Below are 20,319 nucleotides of genomic sequence, written 5' to 3' on the forward strand. Positions count from 1 at the left end.
AAAGTACATCAGGACTTTAAAAATATTTTCTAAATTTCAGCGACGGCTCTGTCACCATAATGCGACCAGCGCGGTGCAGTTGCGCGGTCGGCGGCGCGCTACAGTTGCGCGGTCGGCGGCGCGCTACGGTTGCGCGTTCGGCGGTGCGCTGCAGTTGCGCGATCGGACAAAAATGCGCAAATGAAAAAATTCTTAAAAAAGGCGGTTTATTTTGTGTGTGTGTTGGAACGGATTACATTTTTTTCCATTATTTGTAATGGGAAAAATAGATTGGGAATTCGAACGATTCACATCTCGAACCGCCTTCTGGAACGGAATGTGGTCGAACACCGAGGTTTGACTGTATTTTAGTCTGTACTTAGTTTTTAAATCTAAGTAAAGGAGCCGAATCACCTCTACGTTTGTCTTTTGCCAGTCTGCTTTTTTTAACTGTCTGTACTTCTAATAAATTTACAGTGCAAGTACTTTTAGCCGTTCTATTGATCATTGTAAAAGTCCAAAGTAAACATGCAGAGCAATTTGTGCGTTTTGGGCATTGGCGTTTTAACTCTCGCGAGAGCTGAATTCGGATGGATGTGGGTGGGGTGGTATGACTCGGGACCCTTTTTTGGGGGGGCGGAGGGGTTGAGCAAGGCAAGGGATGAGGAAAGAGCCGAGTAAGGGAGAAAGCCTCAGTGACTTTTCAGCCCTCTTCTCCTCCTGTGGAATGCATCAGCTCCCCTGAATGATCTCTCGTGGATCCACACGCAGCTGGATGCGCACGGACCCATTCTGCGCGTGACCGTGCGCATCTATTCACAGGCGTCCTTCGGAAGCTTGCACTCACCTCTCTAAACTTTTATCATCATCATACCTGCGCGGAAGCCAGAAGAACTCCTCTGGTGGGTGTGAGGAGAATCTCCTCCTTGGGAGTCAAGGTAATGATTTATTATTTATTTTACACTGCGTGTTATTGCGACTTTAACCAACTTCTCAATAGGACTAATCACGACGCAACAGATGTTTTACTGAGTGCCATGGAGTTGTTTTGCCCTTAAACGATCTTGTGCGTCTCCCCCCCCCTCTCTGCTCTCTTATTGTTTTTGCAGCTTTGACTCCAAACTGCACACAAGTTCCACAGTTATAGGGCTGGACATCGAGTTAAGGGCACTGCACACTTGAGGAGTGGATATGCAGGACAGTAAGAGCGGAGGAGGACGGCTCCTGCAGCTGGTTCTGGTGGCCCAGCTGTCCCTCTGCGTCCTGCTCGGAGACGCCGCAGAGGTTCTGGACACCGGAGAGGTCAGAACCACCGACTCCAGAAACGGCAGAGCCAAAAGGAGGGGAGGGACGGACGTGCTCAGAGGGTAATGTGACTATGATAATCCCTCAACCATTAGACCCATATGGGCAGCCTTGATTTTATTTCCATCTTTTTCTCTTCATTCTCTGGTGACTCACATGCTTTCTTCTTTTCAATGAGCATCTCTCACTATTGCGTTCACATGCAGGTGTCTCATGCTGTATGTAGTGAACCCCTGCATATTCGCGGTTTAGCACTTACTTACACACCTGTCTACCTATTTGCTGAAAAACTCACTTTTTTTGTTAAATAAAAATGCCTTGGTGGATAGTGAAGTTGCCATAACTTGTGTAAAACTGTTATTAAACAAACTATTACTCAAGTAAAAGATAGTCATCCAACTTCCATATCTACAGTAATTATTTATTTTTAACCAGAGAATGGAGTTCAAATAGACAAAATTCTAAAATTAGACTGCGCAACTTCAAATGTCCAACACTTAACACGTAAAATATTCCTCAATTACTCGTGGAATTTCGCTTTTCAGGCTGTAACAGAGGAACACACGTACGTCCTTTATGAGCCCTGAAGGTCGGGCAATATGTGTGCATGTTTTAATAATAACAACAATGCAAGACTGCCTGAGATGAGTAAGATTGTCCATGATGGGGAAGTTTGGAGCAAAGCTTCGCAATTAAATACTGGCATGGAGATCACATTCCTGCTGCCTGCAATAATAAATTACATCCAAACAAAGGAGGCCATTGGTCGTGTGTGGCTGTGGCAGAGAGAAAGAGAGACTGAGAGAGAGAGACAGAGGAACAACCTAATCCTTTTTCTGGCCTTAAAAAATGTGGATAAATCACATCTGCAGCTGTACACAGTTCTCTGCTGGAGTGTAAGTGTGGGTTTGCATGTGCATTTGTGAGAGGATAAAAGCACGCAAGGCAGAAGAAAAAAGCCCCCCCAAAAAAGGCCATCTGTGCGCAGCGATGACAGCAAACAGCTGATGAAGGTCACACAGTAGACATTTTTTTTTGACACACTTTAAGTTCATTTATGCGAACATCTGCGTTCTGGAAGACTGCGTGCTGTGTCACGCTGACTTACCACCAGAAGAACGTTTCTGACATCCTCGTGATTACCTCATGGATCTGGTCGGAGTTACATCCGATGACCCCGCAGGTCAGCGCGGATTGAAGTCTGACATATGTAAGCCTCGGGCACACCTGTAGGGGGCAGGGTGGCTCATGTATTGACATCAACAGGGATTTTTTTTTCAAAGGTGCTTCAGGATTTTGCTTTTCTTACCTCATCCAACATAGATATGTTCTTGATGATATAACAGCATGCACTTGAGACATGTTCTTCATGTGGAGCAGTTCACTATGAGTATTTAACTAATAAAAAAAAACTAAATAAATAAATTACATTGTAGTACTCACCTGATATACCGATAACTAATCCGATTGGCTAAAGAAACAGTCCCATTGCTAAAAATATGACTTTGTTATTGTAAATTCCAAAACGTAATAATCCAATTAAATAGAATAAGATATCATGAATTTTTGCTGCAATTCAATTCACTATCCTGCTCCTTCTGGTGTGCCCGCCTTGACCACCAATAGGCAATATAATGTTACAGCTATTTGTCAGCGAGAACTGTTTCTCTGTAAGATATTATAATATTAGTTCATTTTACTCATAGTGGATAAAGAATATATGTCTGTAAATATTGCTATATCGTCTGTCTATGTGTTGCTCCACCATTTGTGTTCAAATACCTATTGTTTAAAAGGTTCTGAAAACACAACTATTGATGCTAGTCATTAGCATGTCAGCGCCATTTCCCATTATATGTAGCATTTATGCAGATGGGGCCACTCTTAGGCAACATTGATTTAAATATACATGTAATGCTCTTTGGGCGGCTCGGTGGCGCACTGGGTAGCACGTCCGCCTCACAGTTAGGAGGGTGCGGGTTCGATTCCACCTCCGGCCCTCCCTGTGTGGAGTTTGCATGTTCTCCCCGGGCCCGCGTGGGTTTTCTCCGGGCACTCCGGTTTCCTCCCACATCCCAAAAACATGCTTGGTAGGCCGATTGAAGACTCCAAATTGTCCCTAGGTGTGAGTGCGAGTGCAAATGGTTGTTTGTCTCTGTGTACCCTGCGATCGGCTGGCAACCGGTTCAGGGTGTCCCCCGCCTACTGCCCGTTGACGGCTGGGATAGGCTCCAGCACTCCCGCGACCCCCGTGGGGACTAAGCGGTTCAGAAAATGGATGGATGGATGGATGTAATGCTCTTTGGTTTATGTTTAGTTTCATCGTAAACTTCAAGTGGGACGGCTTGAAGCCGCTGTTTTTGAAGAATTTATCACAATTTGCCAAATGACTGCTGATTGTGAAGTGAATTAAAGTCAGTTTACTGCTATTATACAGTGCTCACGTCTCAAATTTGCGCTCACAAGATAAAATTTGGTTGAATTGCTGACTCCATCCGTCAATCCATTTTCTGAACCGCCTATCCTCACGAGGGTCGCGGGCGTGCTGGAGCCTATCCCAGCAGTGACACATATCTCGAAAACTTGTATCATAAGATTCTTCTGTACTTTAAATTACATTAGCCAGAAGGCCCTAGGCAGATTAGATTAACAATACTGAAATCTGATGAGACAAAAACAAAAATAGATGCAACATTCTTCTGGACATAAAAGCAGTGCGGCCAAGAGAAAGAGAAATTAGTATAATTTGAAAGACCAAATATAAGAATTTAGGTTGTTGGCCCGCACTTCTAAGATGGGGTTTTGATATGTTGGCTACCTAATCAAATTAAATAAGAGGAGCAAAAGTAGAATCAGCTGTGGGTGTGATACAGTGCAAATTGCAACCACGATCGAAAAATGTATTTTAAGTTAATACAGCTCTGATGGCGTCAATCAAACCTCAGCCACTCGTGTCAAATCTCATTGGATTGTGCACATATACTGTACATAGGTATACATAACTTCCCTGTTTGACAATGGACTTCAATTTGTGTTGTGCCCATTCATCCTGATACCTGAATTGTTCTATACAATGTACGTGTTATATTTTTTCTCTACAGACCCAATGTGTGTGGTTCAAGGAACAATGTTTATTGCTGCCCAGGATGGAAGACTCTGATTGGGGGGAACCAGTGCATTGTCCGTGAGTATCATTTAAAACAAACATTTACAGGTCCGAATTTTTGACCCAAGAAGTTTAATATTGGTAACCGAAAGCATTCAGTTATATATAATGGTGTCAAAAACAAATGTTTTTTTTCCATAAAATACCACAGATGCTGATTATTAAATGTATTCATATGGGCAAGTGGCTTGTCGAACTTGGTGTTTCACCCCGACCCACCAATCGGATGACTAAAAAAATGCTAACTATTTACATACATGGATACTGGAATCCGTGTAGCCAAGTGAAACATTATAAAATGAAGGCAAAAAATACTTGGTAATAATTTACTCACTGTTTATGGCACAGCTATTAAAATTTAGCTTGTGAATGTAGGTGAGTACACCTGATAATGTTTCGGCCACCAGAGTAGGCCTCGCTGCCCCTGAGGGCTCAACATTGCACAAATGAGCAAAAAAGGAAATGTTGTCCTATAATTCCAACTCCCCACTTATTTGCTTATTTAATTGGAGTGACATTGCAGTAGAGAGTGGATAATGATGTTTATAAAGGAGAGTCAAATCCTCTTAATAGAGTGCGAGCAGACAACGTGACCTCAAGCAAGTGGAAATTTTTAATTCTGCTTCATTTACACCGGCATTCTTTTGGCAGTTTCTTTTAATAGTTTCTGTTCTCGTCCTCTCCCCCTCTCTCAGTAGACAGGAAGGTCTGAGAGGCCGCAGTCTCATACGAGTGCAGTCTGGCGGGGCGGCCGGCTGCCAGGATGCCTGTCACGGCTCTAATGACATTGTTTAGCAGTGGGGTTCGGGGAGTAGGGGTCAGTGGCTGGACTCTACCTGACCAGAGCTGAGGCCATGCAGCAAAGCCACCAACAAACAGGCTGTGGAAAAAAAGCTGGGGAGCGAAAAAAAAGTAGCCAGCGGCAACTAAAAACACTTCCCGAGTGCACTTTTATGGCAAGTCAGAAAAGAGAATGGCTCAGCTTGGAACATGTGGCGCCAGCTATAACATGACCATGATTAGGGTTAAGAAAGATCGGGCCCCATTTGTATTGGAGTCGCTTTGAGATTTTGAGGGTTGATGAGGTTGAGATCATAGCTACACCCTCTGCAAGTGAAACGTAAAACCTTCAGCAGATGCATCAATTACGTACTCTCGCACGCACATTAAAGACTTCCTGAAATGAAACATGTATGTATACGTTGCTCTTTTTGCAGCCATATGTCGCAGCAGTTGCGGAGATGGGTTCTGCTCCAGACCAAACATGTGCACCTGCCCCACCGGCCAAGTCGCCACGTCCTGCGGATCCAAATCAGGTGGGGCGACAGCACATCTTGCCACAGTGAATGGAATCTATTGGCTCGTTGGTACATTTTGCAGCGAAACTAAACACAATATCGAGAGATGCTGGCGGTACATTTGATTTTTATTAATGGTTTTCCAAATAGGAGGCAAAGCTATTTATTTGCCACTCCCAGTTGATTGTTGATTGAATGTCGAATGATCACCTGACCAATCCCTCACATGGATAGATTGATACACAGATCATTTGAAATTTGATTGCATGTCAATTATAAGTGTGTTGTTCTACCCACAGTTCAGCACTGTAACATCCGATGCATGAACGGGGGGAGTTGTGCTGAGGACAACTGCATCTGTCAGAAAGGCTATGTGGGAAACCATTGTGGTCAACGTAAGTATCGCTGCTTATATTGCCTGATTGATCTTTTTGACAGAATCTGGTAAAAGCTAGCAGCACTTTACAGGATGTACTGTAAGCTGAATATAATGTTGCCTTCCAGCAAACAGCAACTGGCTTTGCTCCAAATTTTGTTCTGTTTTTGGACACAATTCAAAGACAAACGCCCTTCACCCTCCTGAACATTAGGGACAGATGTATAAGTAACTCCATTTGTATTCTGTTTTACCTCAGTTCCGATTAACCCTCAGAAAGGTATTTAGGATACAATCCAAATATTCACAATTATATTGTTATTGTAACCTTATTGTAACCCACTAGGAAGGATTATATTTGATATTTTATTGTTGCTCCTTTGCCTCTATAAACACACAATTGTATTTAGAACACATGAACTTTTCTATGTGTTTATATAACAACACCCGAGTTTGCTACATGGGCCAAAAATACCAAATTCTTCTTCAGTTTTGATGGCATTTTTCTGACGCATTACTAAAGTGTTGAGGTGTTGATGAAACTAGTGGGATATGTACCGACATAACGTAATATGACCTTCTCTAAACTTTTTCGTGCACATGACCAACTATTGAGTGTGTAAGTAAGTACTTTTTGCACAACTTGCTGTTTGCAAACAAGGAGCTAAATGGCAAAACAGGTGTTTGAACCATGAATGGACTAGCAAATACATTAACTGATTCAATTAGAATTTGACATCGTCAGACCAAGGTGACACCTTGAAATGAATTTTGAATTTAAAAAAGTTTAGATCATGTTATGTCAACCAAATTTAACCCTTGTCTCTTTTTGTCCAGCGGTATGTGAAAATGGCTGCCTTAATGGAGGAAGATGTGTGGCTCCCAACAGATGTGTGTGTACCTACGGCTTCACCGGGGCACAGTGCGAGAAAGGTAATGAAAACTTCTCATCTTGCCTTCAGAGCGTAAGTGAGAACTGGGTGATGAATGTTTTTTCTGTAACTGAATCCACCTTTTGGAATTTGTGCCACCGAATGAGGTTTGTTGTGCAACCAAAATGTTGACATGTTGTGCCCAGCGGTGAGCATCAATTTCCACATCTGCTCTGCAATGAAGCTCTGGGGAATGTAACATCTTTGCTTTTCGCTTTGTTAGCCCAAATCTTCCCAACCTCCTGTGGTTGTGAATGCTCCAAAATACACACGCCTGTGAAACGTCTTAAAGTCAAACGTGTGAGAGCTGACATGCTCGAGGTCTGCTGCAGTGATGACCGGTAGAGGTCAAAGTGTTGACCTCGTAAAGCTAATATTTGGATTGTCAGCAGAGCTCCTAATTAGTATTGTCCCTTTTAACGAGTCCAGACTTAAGGGGCCTCTCAGAGGCGTCTGGTGGACGATTTGTCCTGGTTTACTTCAGTGTTTTCTTCAACCCTGAAACTATTAAGACGCTATCTGCTAGCCGGATGAGTTAGCAACAGGCCTTATCTGCTCAAACACACTTTGACACACTGGAGTGTGCTTTCTGTTCCTTTCCTGTGTGGAAGCTTGGTGATGTGGGACAATGCTATTTTCAAATGGCGACACGCACATTTTTTATTGTGCAATTATCTAGCAAGTACATCACGGGTCAAATGACAAGGACAGTATTTTTAGAACATCAGCGCAAATGTTAAGTAGTAATGTACTGTTTAAACATTTTATATAACGTGACTCTTAATGCAGCATCTAAACAGGGCTGTGCAGAGACCTTTTCCATTTTTCCCTCAGTTTTGTGACAATAACAATGTGACGTACCCATATTTATGTTTCCATTGAGTTCATGTTTTATTTCGTCTTCACCGAGACAAAAACAGGCCTATGGATGTGTTTGTGTTTCGGCTGCATTTAAGTCACTTTCACAGGCATTTCCTTGACGACCGAATGAATGAAGTTCATGTGTACAGTCAACCTTGAACACACTTAGCTCCACACAATTTGAATGTTTGAAATGGAGCTGTGTCCCATTTCAACTAGATCTTATCCTATTCGTCAGCGCACAACCACACACACACAAACGTTTGTCTTCCAACGTGAACATATCGGTTGTCTGCAGACCAGCTGGCCACAGCAAGAAACATGCACGACTTAGTCGCCCAAAAATGCAGACTGGTTCGTCAATATTTTCTTTGTTGCTCCTAAATGTGATTTAGGCTGGAATGTGGTATTGGCCACAGCTGTCCATAAGGCTGATGATCGCATCCACTCATTTGATGAAATCAAGCATTTCTAAGCAATTGCGTTAACTTGGGTTGCTGGTGACAGTTTGAACCGAAATGAGGCAGCACACAAAGTACATCACTGGATTGCTTCTGTCTGCTCCAGCCCAGTGCAAACCTCAGTGGTAAGATGACCCCGGGTTTTGTGTGTTTTGTTGAAACTAGCTGATGGGCCGGATTTAAGACCTTATTTGGCGAAGACTCAGACATCGGCCAGCCACAGTATTGGGTACCACTACTGCAATTCTGTCTTTACAAATACCTATCATTCTGAGAGCTGTATGTGAAAAGTAATACAGATCTAGGCTCTAAGATTACATAGTGGAAGAATACAAAATCTTTCGCATCCACCTGCTCCATGATTTCATCATAAAAGAGCGGCAGAGGATTCCGGTGGGAATAAAGTTTTGAACTCCATGCCCAAAGGTTTGGGGCATTGCTGGAAAATGCTGCAAAATAATGTTGCTCCCTTCTCATTAATTTGTGAAGGCCTATGTTATAAACCAATCAGAGGTTGGTGCTTGAACTGTTTCCATCTGTACTGCCTGACGTACCGGGTTCAGGCACTCCTTTTAGCGGCACTCTGAATGACTGAACATATTTCCGAATGCAACCACAATCAAAAAACTGGATTTTGGGTGCGAGTCTGAGCTCTATTGTTCTTGGTTCCCGGATTTTGTTAGTTAAATTTCCCCCAAAAATATGACTTATACTTGGGATCAACATATAGTACATGTTTTTTGTCATCTTCTTTATGATGCATTTTTGACGGTTGCGATTTATACTCTGGAGCAATTGATAATCCGAAAAATTGGGTATAAACATATTTACAAAAATGTGAGAGATGTACTCACTTTTCAGAGGTTATTTAAATGACATGACCAAATTATTAGGAACAGCTCTAAGTATGTAGTCATTGACATTGACAAACAGTGGCTACAGAATAGTTGTTCAAATGCAATTGTGCGATTTGGAATGAATCCAAGGAAATGTTTGGACCCACTTCCTGCCTGGCAAGGTTGTTGTTGTGCATACAGCACACATGACCTTGGGGAGGTAGATACTGTATTTCTATTGTGTTCACAATATCCCGACTTGTACGGACATTAAATGACTGGCCTTGAGTTTGAAATCAACTCTCTGCTTCAACATCACATGTACACGTTTACCAAAACAGTTATTAGAGTGTGTGAACAATTTTCCAAATAGTTTGGGAATGGTTTTCCAAAAGTAGAGCAGTGAAACAAAGAGAGCAACATTTTTGTGAGTTTTGGTCTGTTTTGAGATCATCGTTGGCTAGACTAGAGATGAGCGGGCCGGGATTCTGACGACTCGGTGTGTGTGTGCATGTGTGTGTGTGTGCGTGCGTGTGTGTGTGCGTGTGCGCATGTGCATGGACACGTGCAAGCACTCCCAGCTGAACAGGCCATGGGTGGATCCCCTACCCCAGCTGCACACACTTCATGGAGAGAGGGGACAGATGAAATGACACCACCACGTTCAGCCTCTCCCTGTTTATCGAAAGTCAACACTTACATTTTACTTTAATTCCTTACTACACACGCTTTACTGCCCCAGTAACATCTGTAAAAAGCAAATGCAGCCTCTTCCGAGTGGAGTTGTTGAAGGCTTAGATGCCGGCATTTTTAGGGCTACGTAAATCCCAGTTCATGACCGAGCCGTTCTTTTCTCACTCGGGTGAGTTGTCGAATCCCTGTACGGTAAATATAGATTTTTGCCATGTTTCACGTAACGCGTCAGTTTGAAAACTTTGCTTCTCTGTCGGGCTGTGATGACTTTACGGTCAAGTGACTGCCTGGCTCCATTTGATTGGTGAAACTGAATCTTGTGACACGTTTCCTTTACAAAACATAAACTCTGTACAATAATAAACACTTGTAGATACAATAATATAAAAGTAAAAAAAAGTTTGAGTGAACTCAAAATTTCTAGGCAACAAATCAATAAAAAACGTTTGAGTTAGGCAAATCAACTAAATATTTGAAGTCTTAATGTCATGGACATTTTCTTGTATTTCACAACCAAGAAATAAGAGTGGACTGAACTGTTGTCCCTTGTATTGTCCTAAAATTAATCCCAAAAGTTACTCTGAAAAAATGTAAAACCTCTAATATCCGCACTGGTAACTTTAATTCTGTCGTCATTGTTGTTTTTCACCATTTACAAGTCATGAATTAATACTTGTATCAGTATACTGTATTTAGTTTCCTCTTGTGTTTGGGCGGAGGTCGTAGTTAAACAATGGCAAACATACGTCTGCGATGTGGACTGAGCGTGAGGGTGGGAGGAAGAGGGAGGGGAGAAGGAGAGATGACCCAGTTCTGGTTCACACAGTGTTGCCGCCAGAGGCAGAGACACCATGGAGGCTGCGCTGCACGTGACGGGCCTGGGCTGGGCCCTGGTCCACACAAGGAACGCACAATGTCCCGTTTGTTTCAAACAACTGCGTTGTTGGAACTTGTCTCAGTCTTTTCTCCTGCTGTTTGTTGTCTGCTGTAAAATGTGGAAATGATTTTTGTCGGTTATTTACTGTATAGAGGTACAAGTTCCACACCCCCTTTGTAGCCTAGACTTTATTTCTTGCTGACATCTACCAACCCTAATAAGATTTGTTGATAGTGTTTAATCCAAAGGGGGGTTGAGAGCAAATAACTGCTGTTTGGGGGAAAGGTGATGTGTGGGGATAAATGAATGCACACTTTGGGACTAAGGGAATGATCTTTTTAGCTTTATTTCTAGTGGGGTGGAAATCCCCTCCTGGGCTCCATAAACATGTTTGCAGTTGATATATGCAGCCTTTGAGATTCGCTCTTCCCTAGACTGGCTATTTCTAAGTTTTTGAAATATTTTTTTTCAACCTTAAGCAAAAATAATATGATTTGTCTCAATGTTGGAATATTTTTGGAATAAGGGCTCAGGTAGCAACGGTCACGACTCACTTGTTTTTGGGGTTTAGCCATGAGACATTCACAAGCTGAGTAAGCACTGTGAGTAAGCAAGTGCTTAACAATGGCTGGGTTTTCAGCTGAACTCATATTCCGCAAACACAATATTATCCACAATACCGACGAGTGGTATTACATAGAACATATAAATGCAAAAAATGTTTTGACTTGACTCCCACTTAAATGGTATTGTTTCAGAACTGGTGTCGAGGCACTTTATCCAGGTCGAGTATCAAAGTCAAAATGTTGGTATTGTGACTAGACTAATGGAAATTTACCAGAATGTTTTCCCACTCTTTGCAAAACTAGGGCAGAAGCAGACCAAGGAGTGGTGAAAGGAATTCATTTATATTACATTAGAGTCTGTTTGCATTGCATGCAATGTGGCAGTGACCATTCAGATGGTGCTCCAATGGAAAAAACTTGTCATACAATGCAGCTGATGTCCACTTTGGAATGATCATTACTGCCGCCTTCAGTCGTGGCAAACATTCCAGCTGTAAAATTGTGTTTTCCATCATAGTACACAATTTGCACTGACTGTTGTTTTGCCTTCCTCCGCAGACTATCGGACCGGTCCATGCTTCGCCTCAGTGAACAAACAGATGTGTCAAGGCCAGCTTACCGGTATTGTGTGCACAAAGACTCTGTGCTGTGCCACAGTGGGACGGGCATGGGGTCACCCGTGTGAAATGTGCCCGGCCCAGCCTCACCCATGCCGGAGAGGCTTCATACCAAACCACCGCACAGGAGCATGCCAAGGTAAAGTCTGCGCCTAAATCTCTCTTTCTGTGTTGGTGCTTTGTTTCGACTTTGGAAGAAAAGTATAGCTTGGTTCTTCTCTGACGCTCGTACCGCATCTTATTACCCTTCTCGTCTGCCTTCACCCTTTCCTTCTGTCACCCCTCATCTCTACCCACCACCCCCTCTCCAAGAGGATTAGTTTTAATTGGGTTAAATTGGGGTGGGTGGCAATGCCTCCCACATGTGTATGGAATGCCCACAGCCCCCCACTGCGCCAAGACTGTCAGAGTCAGTAACACGGGTCAGTGGCGGTGCCATGTGGGAGAGCTCATTTTTGGAAAGGCGTCCGTCAGCCAGGCTGCCTTCTCCAGACCCAACAACGTCGCAGCCTCCACAGGAGATGGGCGCCTGAGCCAGGGCCCAAGGCAACTTGTAGTACGCTTGGGCGGCATTTTGTTTTTAAGAAAGTCGAAACTGTATGGTTTTAGTGTGATTCAAGAAATTCCATTTTATTGTATCACCGTCTAATGAGATCCAACACATTGTTCTATTGGAGATATTTTGTTGTTATTTTCAATGGTGGCTTGTTGCTTTCAAAATTGCTTCCATCAAGGTTTATGGATAACAAATACCTCCTTTCGTTAATCAGGAGTAACCTACGCTAAAGGTGGGTTAAAGGTGGTATCGAGGCACCGGTCCTAAGCATTTTAAGTGAAAACCTTTCCCTTAAGTACTTCTGTGTCATCTCACAAGGAACAGAAAGGAAGTTCCTGAGCAAAAAAAAAAAAAAAAAAAAAAATCCAGACGCCCAGTGTCTCTTTGTCTTCCATTTCCTTAACCGACTTGGCTTCAGTGTGTGTTCTCCCAGTGGGAAATGCGCTTCTCTCGTTTTTCTTCATTTCCTTTGTCACACTGAAGAGTCTGGCCCTAACTGGCTAAACGTTCTTTAGCCTTTTTGTGTCATTTTGTCAAAGCAATCCATGTAAATTATCTTGTTTGAACTATACAGTGAATATCCATGCGGCAGCCACTTTTAATGTTAAACGTGTTGTGCTTTTACAGATGTAGACGAATGCCAGGCGATCCCTGGCATCTGTGAGGGTGGAAACTGTATCAACACAGTGGGATCCTTCGAATGTAAATGTCCCGCTGGGCACAAATTCAATGAGATCTCACAGAAATGTGATGGTAAGAATCAACCTTTGGCAGCCCTATTAAATCAAATGACAGAGTACACCAAAAATGACTTGAGGTAAAAGTTTCATGAACACTGTGAAAGTACAGTATTTGCCAAAGTTGTGGTTAACTTGATGCCAGGCGTGGTGAACTGATTATTGCGTTGTGAGCAGAGACCACACATGCGCGTTTGTTTCTTAGTCTTAAACCAAAAAGGCATCCTCTCTGGCAGGTCTTTGATCCAAATCGAGCTTATCATAACTCGAAATAGGCTTTTTTTCCCTTCCCACCAGTCAAACTGACCCATCTGAATATTACATCCACATGGAGTTTGGAAGACATTTCACAAAATGCTGCCAAATCATCTTTTTGGAATGGATAACCAGCACAGGCTAGCAAAACTCTTGGTGACTTTCTGGCTCCTCAACTTAGACCAGTACCGTGACAGTGAAAATTTAGGAGTCATTAAGACATCAATAGGACAAATTTGAGACCAACTTTAACTCCAGATGGGAATTGAAGGAAACACATTGACCAGTTTGTGGTATTCATACGAATGGCAAAATACATTATGCGCGATTTTTATGGCTGAAAATAATTGTTGGAAAACGTCTGGGCAGTGTAAAATATGTGCTAAACACTTGTGTGTCACAGTATATAGCGTGTCGGCCGACGTGCAAAACGAGGAGCAAGTATTTAATGTCCTCATTAGTTACCAAATTCTGTATGTGTGGGTCACTCTGTCACAGATTCAAGTTTCCATCCAAAATCCCTTTCATCGATGGTTATGATTACGTTCCAGTTTATAGTTGTAACAAACAAATAGAAAACGAATATGAGGAGAAGAAAATAATTCCTGTTCTCTGCTTAGATCTTGATGAATGTTCCAACATTCCTGGTGTCTGTGGCGTTGGCGAATGCTCAAACACTGCCGGCAGTTACTTCTGCAAGTGTCCACAGGGATACTACGTCTCCGTGGATGGCTCCAGGTGCATAGGTGAGTCCATTTGTCACTCCTGGTTGTCGTTCACCTTGCACGCGTCATCAACTAGTCGTGTTTTCGGACTTAACCAGATATGACATCAGAAAAACAGTTTGAGGGAATCATTCAGTTTCCATTAAATCTCTCTTGTAAGTTGGTTCAAGCTTCCAGCTGGTAGAATTTAGGTCAACTGATTCTAGTTGTTCACAACGCCTGCCTTGTAAATAATGCGCCACACCCACTTCATCAATTAAATATTCAGTATCAAATCGATCTTTTCATCAACCCAAAACTTGTACATCATTTTGTGGTTTCAACTCTGTTGGGAAATTTGGGGGAAATCCTCTTCAGTGCTCCAGTTTGAATCTGCCCCAGTGCATCTTGTATAAAGTCTTCCCAGATGAGTGGAACCTTTTTTAACTGCTGTTGGATCTGCAAGAGGTGACCGACTTAAAATTCTTTTTCTTTTTTTCTCCCATACCAGTGCATACCAGGAACAATTTGATTTTCAACAGTAGGTCAGCAGGAAATAAGATATGTTGTCCTTTAAAGAGGTGTGCACAAAGTACACGTTATTTACATATTCCAGACAAATTTGACAGTTTTGAGATGGGGTTTGAATCCAGGCTTTCAGCTTCTGTGTAGAAATGGCATGTTATCTCTTTGTTTACTGTGTTTTCTCCCTCCCACATTCCACAAAATTGTCATGGAAGATTAAATTGTCCTTAGGCTTTATCGTGAGTGTGAATGCTTGTTGGACTATAGAGCAATGACTCTCTAATTATGGTACTGTTACCGCAAGTGACTGAATTGAATACAAGTATCTTGATAAGCGATTCCAAGCAAATGAAGGGAGGTGCAAATTAAGGTTGCAGTTTAGTTGTATTTAACTTTGAGGTACATTTGCATTTAATGCTTAAGAAATGTTTGTTTCAAAATGTTTGTTTAGGTCCAAATTATTTTGAACTTGTATGCATTACATACTGTAGAGAGACTTACTGTACAATCATCGCAAAATCAGTCTGTAAAGTTCAACTCACTGTGAGCCCCTCCATTGAGGAATTTGGGTCAGAGTGGTCCAAAAATTCACATAAACACAATCATATAGTATGCAAACAGACATTCACGCGACTCCCCCATGAGAGGATGTTTTGTGGAGGGAATGTCTGAGGCTTTCTCTCTAGTTACGCCAAACATTTTGGTTTGATTCCTACGTTTGCCTGGAGGATCAAGCACATGTTTCTGAGTCAAACCTCACCACATGAAGACTTTGTTGGGTCTTGGTGTGAAAGAAAAAATGATATATTTGTGTTAACTAGAACCTTAGTGTTAGTCATGCGGATTTCCAGTGCCAGGAACTGTTGACAGTGGACTCCATCTCGTGAATGGCGGAAAATGTGAATCAGTTTTTGATTTTGCTTGTTTCCTCACCATGCTGACGACACATGGCGTGTCCTGTCGCTCCCATTGATTTCAATGCCATGTGGTTTCCCACAGATGCTCGTGGCGGTTTCTGTTTTGCCAGCCTGCTGAACGGGCGCTGTGCCAGCCAAAATTCACAGCTGTTGACCAAAATGCAGTGCTGCTGTGATAGCGGGCGATGCTGGTCCGATGGCTCCACTCCAGAAATCTGCCCCATTCGCGGAGCAGGTCAGATTAATCACAACAAATGTCTCCCTTTCATGTGTCTTTGTGTGTCCATGCTAAAGCATTTATTTTTCATCTCACTCTAGAAGAGTACCAGAAACTGTGCATCCAGTTACCCGATATTAATGGTGGGGGAATTATACCTGGACGTGGTCCGGGGGGCCCCGACTTCCCGGGCATCTACCCGCAGATTCCGGGCCGTACTCCTGGTCATGGCCCAGGACCAGGGCCAGGAACAGGGCCGGGCACAGGCCCAGGTCAATACCCAGATCCAGGTCAAGGCGAGTTTCCAGGACATCTACCAATACAGCCTCCTCCAGGTACGCTGCACTACAGAAATTACATCCTGCTTTGTCCACACTAACACCTCATTATCAGCCGGGAGATTATGAAGGAATGGCCACTTCATGATACGTTCATGCTCATTTCTGTCAGGTCCTTTCATCATCCAAACCCAGAATGTCACCAACATTTGCCAGGCCTATCGCAACCTCTGCCCAAATGGACGATGCATCCCCCTGCCGGGCGTTAATTACCGTTGTGAGTGCAACATGGGCTTCACACTGGATACGAGGAACGTGTGTGTCGGTAAGTCACTGCAGGGTTCAGAGAGTGTATCGTCGTTCCTTCTACTGGAGAGAAGAAACCTAATGGCAACAATTTTGAATGACGCTGATGTTTACACTGCAGATGAGGATGAATGTGAGAGAAGCCCTTGCGTGCACGGCGAGTGTGTGAACACTCCCGGGTCCTACATGTGTCGATGTCCCGTGGGATTCCAGTCCACTGCAACCAAGACAGAGTGCAGAGGTGACTGAGACACACACATTCAAACATAACCTCTCTCACACACAAAATGCTACTGAAACACTCATACGCTCAACTCAACTATTTCCTCTCACACATAAAAAGCTGTTATGCCCTCACACGCACTACTGAAATGCTCTCATAAATTTCAGATTTTTCACTCTCACACTCATCTGAAATGTTCCCATACACGACTGAAATGCTTTCACACTCACACCACTGAAACATTCCAACACACACCATTGTAATTTTCTCTCACACATGACACTGAAACACTCTCACATGCACAACTGTTTTATTTATTCTCTGACGAAGAGAACAATCTCACACGTATTACCAAATTATTTTTAATGAGCATAATTCAGTATGATGTCATTTCAGTGGTGTGTGTGATTGGATTTCAGTTGTGTGAGAGGTAATTCAGAATTATTTCCCCAATGTGCTGTGCTACAAACACACACACACACACACACACACACACACACACACACACACACACACACACACACACACACACACACACACACACACACACACACACACACACACACACACACACACACACACACACACACCTAAGAATGAACTGTACATGATGACAGCCTCGTTTTTCAGACTTGGATGAGTGTGTCGCCAATGGCCGTATCTGCAACAACGGTCGCTGCGTGAACACAGAAGGCAGCTTCCACTGTGTGTGCAATGCTGGCTTTGAGATTTCAACTGATGGCAAAAACTGTCAAGGTCAGTCAACACATCTGCAATTATGCAGTACTGATGTAGGGAAAATCATATTTTTTCTTCACTGAAGTCCTCTCTAATGAACCACTTTTCTCTTTTAGTCTAAAGGAGACATGAGCTAGCTACAAGACAGGGTGTTTCAAGGCTATTTCATGCTATAATGAGCAACTGCTCGTGATTTCATGTTTTGGCTCATTAACTTCTGAATATTAGATTTAATGTCATGTCCAACGGTTTTCCAAAGTTATAATACATCCCAAGTTTTCCGAGCCACTTATCCTCACTAGTGTACATTTTGTGTTTTAGAAAACAAAAATCCTCAGCTTTTATTTACACAGCACAACTTCATATGGCACGTGTCAGTTTCTGAAAGAAAACATTTATTGTTAGTGTTACATGATAGCGTTCTGTTGTGGAGTGTTAGGAAATGCAATATCAATCTATGATGTGGTTGGGTGTCTGCTACACCATCAAATGTTATAGCCATTAAAATGATAAATTGTTCAAATAATAAGTGTGTGATAATCTCAGTCCATATTAAGCAGTATTGGTTTTATGACATTGTGAATAAAAAGAATGTCAATAGCATGTGAACCACTGTTGGATCAAAACTTTGTGATTGTCCTCAGATCAAGACGAGTGCCTCATCCGAAACATGTGTCTGAATGGACTGTGCATCAATGAGGATGGCAGCTTTAAATGCATCTGTAAACCCGGCTACCTACTCGATACCAGTGGGCGCATGTGTATAGGTGAGTTTGTCGCATCCCTCACTGCCCACTGATATTGTAATCCTTACCTCACTTTGGCCAGTGTGTCATTGGAGGAGTTGGCTATATTTCAGCAAACTTGGAGGGTGGCCACATGCCTGCTATGTTCGTATTTGTGTTATGGGCGTCCTAAGGGCAAAAAAAAAAATCCCCCAAAAAGCCTTGCAAAAATCCCTAAGCATGCTGGCAGCATCCCAGCTGGACATGTGGAGCGATGGAGCCTGCCTGCGCTGACGTTCCCGAGCAGCCAGCCCTTCATAAACATGCTCATGTACAGGGAAAGGAACTTGTCGTAAAATTAACATAAGATGGAGGAGGAGCAGCTTTTCCAATCATAAACCAGATTGACAGACGTTCTCACAAGTTGAGCAGAAGTTTGAATGGTTTTAGTTTAGTTTGATGTTTTGGGGCTGATTGTTTGTAGTCTCAATTAAAAAGACTCTAAAATACAAGAAATATCATCTAAATTGTGTTACGCCATGAAAATAAAAAACATTATGTGACTTTTTTTGGTTTGAAAAAGACAATTGCGAAATGGTGTGGAGCAGCTACTTTGCAAACATTTCATCTGGCGCTATCTCATCTAACATATCACTTATCACCCAGTGCCCTCAGAAAATAAAACTAAGAATGTTAACAAAGTAGTTAACAAATAAACTACAGTAAAAGATGAGTTGAAATCATGTTGTTCCACTTGGCATTTGGTATTGAGATGCTGACCTAGTTAAGTCATAGGGTGTGTGTGTAAAGTGTTCAGACGTATGCAGTCATTACCGAAACGTGAGTCAGAAGGGTCCCTGGAGTCGCCGTCTCTCTCCCAAAACCAAAAACCATCTGCACGCTTGCAGCATTATCGTTTATCACCATCATCAATGTGATGTGCTCAAGACCATGGGACTGAATTGGGGTCACAGCTTTCACTACAACTTTCAATCAGTCGTCATATCCAAAAGTACCTACATAATGTGTGCTGAGAATGCTGTTTTCTAAATGAAGACAGAAAGTGGTTTCGTTTCATTTCTGTTTATCTGCTTCCAGATATTGATGAGTGTGAGACTCCAGGTATGTGTATGAACGGCCACTGCGTCAACACGGAGGGATCTTTCCGCTGTGAATGCATGTCAGGCATGGCGGTTGGCCTGGATGGACGCGTCTGTGTCGGTAAGAAACTCCTCAGCTGTAAATTCAAGGATGATCTTGTGCTCTTTGTGGACAGAATAGAAAATGATTCTTTTAACCTCAAGAACAGCGAGAACCCAAATTCCAGGCGTTTATAAGTTCCGCAAGAAAACGGATTAATTCCCATAAACAATCATGTGAAGCAATATTTTAGCCACTTCAGTGTTGATATCTATTGATCTTTCAACAATAGCCTAATTCAATGTGGTTGAATGATTAATATGATTAATTTTGCAGGCCTAAATTTCGGCTTCCCACCAAGTGACATCTCTGCATGTGTTGTCTTGGAAGGGAATTGTTGTTGTCAGTTGTGGGTGAGCTCTCACCAGGATGATTTCAGCGTAGCAGAATGCCTCAAACCTCTAGACATTATGAAGAGGGAACAACCAGCATGTTTTTCGACTGTTATTGTTTACCGCCTCTTGCCTCCTCATTTCTGTTGTCTGCCTCATCTCTCACACTCACTCACTCACTCACTCTGTTTTTGCTATGTCCATATGACAGACACACACATGCGCAGCTCATGTTATGGCGGTTACAAGCGAGGTCAATGTGTTCGGCCTTTATTTGGAGCTGTGACCAAATCCGAGTGCTGCTGTGCCAGCATCGAGTACGCCTACGGGGAGCCCTGCCAGCCCTGCCCACCACAAAACTCTGGTAAGAACATTCAAGTCACACATGGAGTCACCTCCCACCCTCTTAATTCAAAACATACATATTCGACTCTGGATGGCCCAAACACGCTGACTCCAGAAAGGACACATAGTACACAGACGTCAAACAGTCAATTCTCCATTCAATTAGACCCGCCTGTTCAAATCTCTTAACGGAAGCCAGCACTGCACCACATTAAGGAGACGTCTTAATATACCATCCAGGCTAAATAACAAAGCATATAAAGGGATAATAACATGGTATTAAATGTCTCGAAT

The 20,319-nt window shown here is 42.8% G+C and overlaps 1 protein-coding gene across 1 annotated transcript in view; it reads left to right on the forward strand.

The window, feature by feature from the left end:
- Positions 1-650: 650 nt before the first annotated feature.
- The window catches only part of fbn1 (fibrillin 1), a 45,403-nt gene continuing 25,734 nt past the window's right edge, over positions 651-20,319 (forward strand). Inside the window, exons 1-17 of the mRNA XM_037246723.1 lie at positions 651-917; positions 1,089-1,346; positions 4,386-4,468; positions 5,668-5,766; positions 6,048-6,143; positions 6,962-7,057; positions 11,909-12,106; positions 13,151-13,276; positions 14,136-14,261; positions 15,744-15,896; positions 15,980-16,213; positions 16,329-16,481; positions 16,584-16,703; positions 17,316-17,441; positions 18,068-18,190; positions 19,247-19,369; positions 19,892-20,044. Of these exons, the coding sequence (XP_037102618.1) occupies positions 1,171-1,346; positions 4,386-4,468; positions 5,668-5,766; positions 6,048-6,143; positions 6,962-7,057; positions 11,909-12,106; positions 13,151-13,276; positions 14,136-14,261; positions 15,744-15,896; positions 15,980-16,213; positions 16,329-16,481; positions 16,584-16,703; positions 17,316-17,441; positions 18,068-18,190; positions 19,247-19,369; positions 19,892-20,044 (2,185 nt within the window). The 5' untranslated portion in view covers positions 651-917; positions 1,089-1,170. The remainder of the gene's footprint in view (positions 918-1,088; positions 1,347-4,385; positions 4,469-5,667; positions 5,767-6,047; positions 6,144-6,961; positions 7,058-11,908; positions 12,107-13,150; positions 13,277-14,135; positions 14,262-15,743; positions 15,897-15,979; positions 16,214-16,328; positions 16,482-16,583; positions 16,704-17,315; positions 17,442-18,067; positions 18,191-19,246; positions 19,370-19,891; positions 20,045-20,319) is intronic.

Source organism: Syngnathus acus, chromosome 3 (genome assembly GCF_901709675.1).
Source record: "Syngnathus acus chromosome 3, fSynAcu1.2, whole genome shotgun sequence".
NCBI classification, from domain to species: Eukaryota; Metazoa; Chordata; class Actinopteri; order Syngnathiformes; family Syngnathidae; genus Syngnathus; species Syngnathus acus.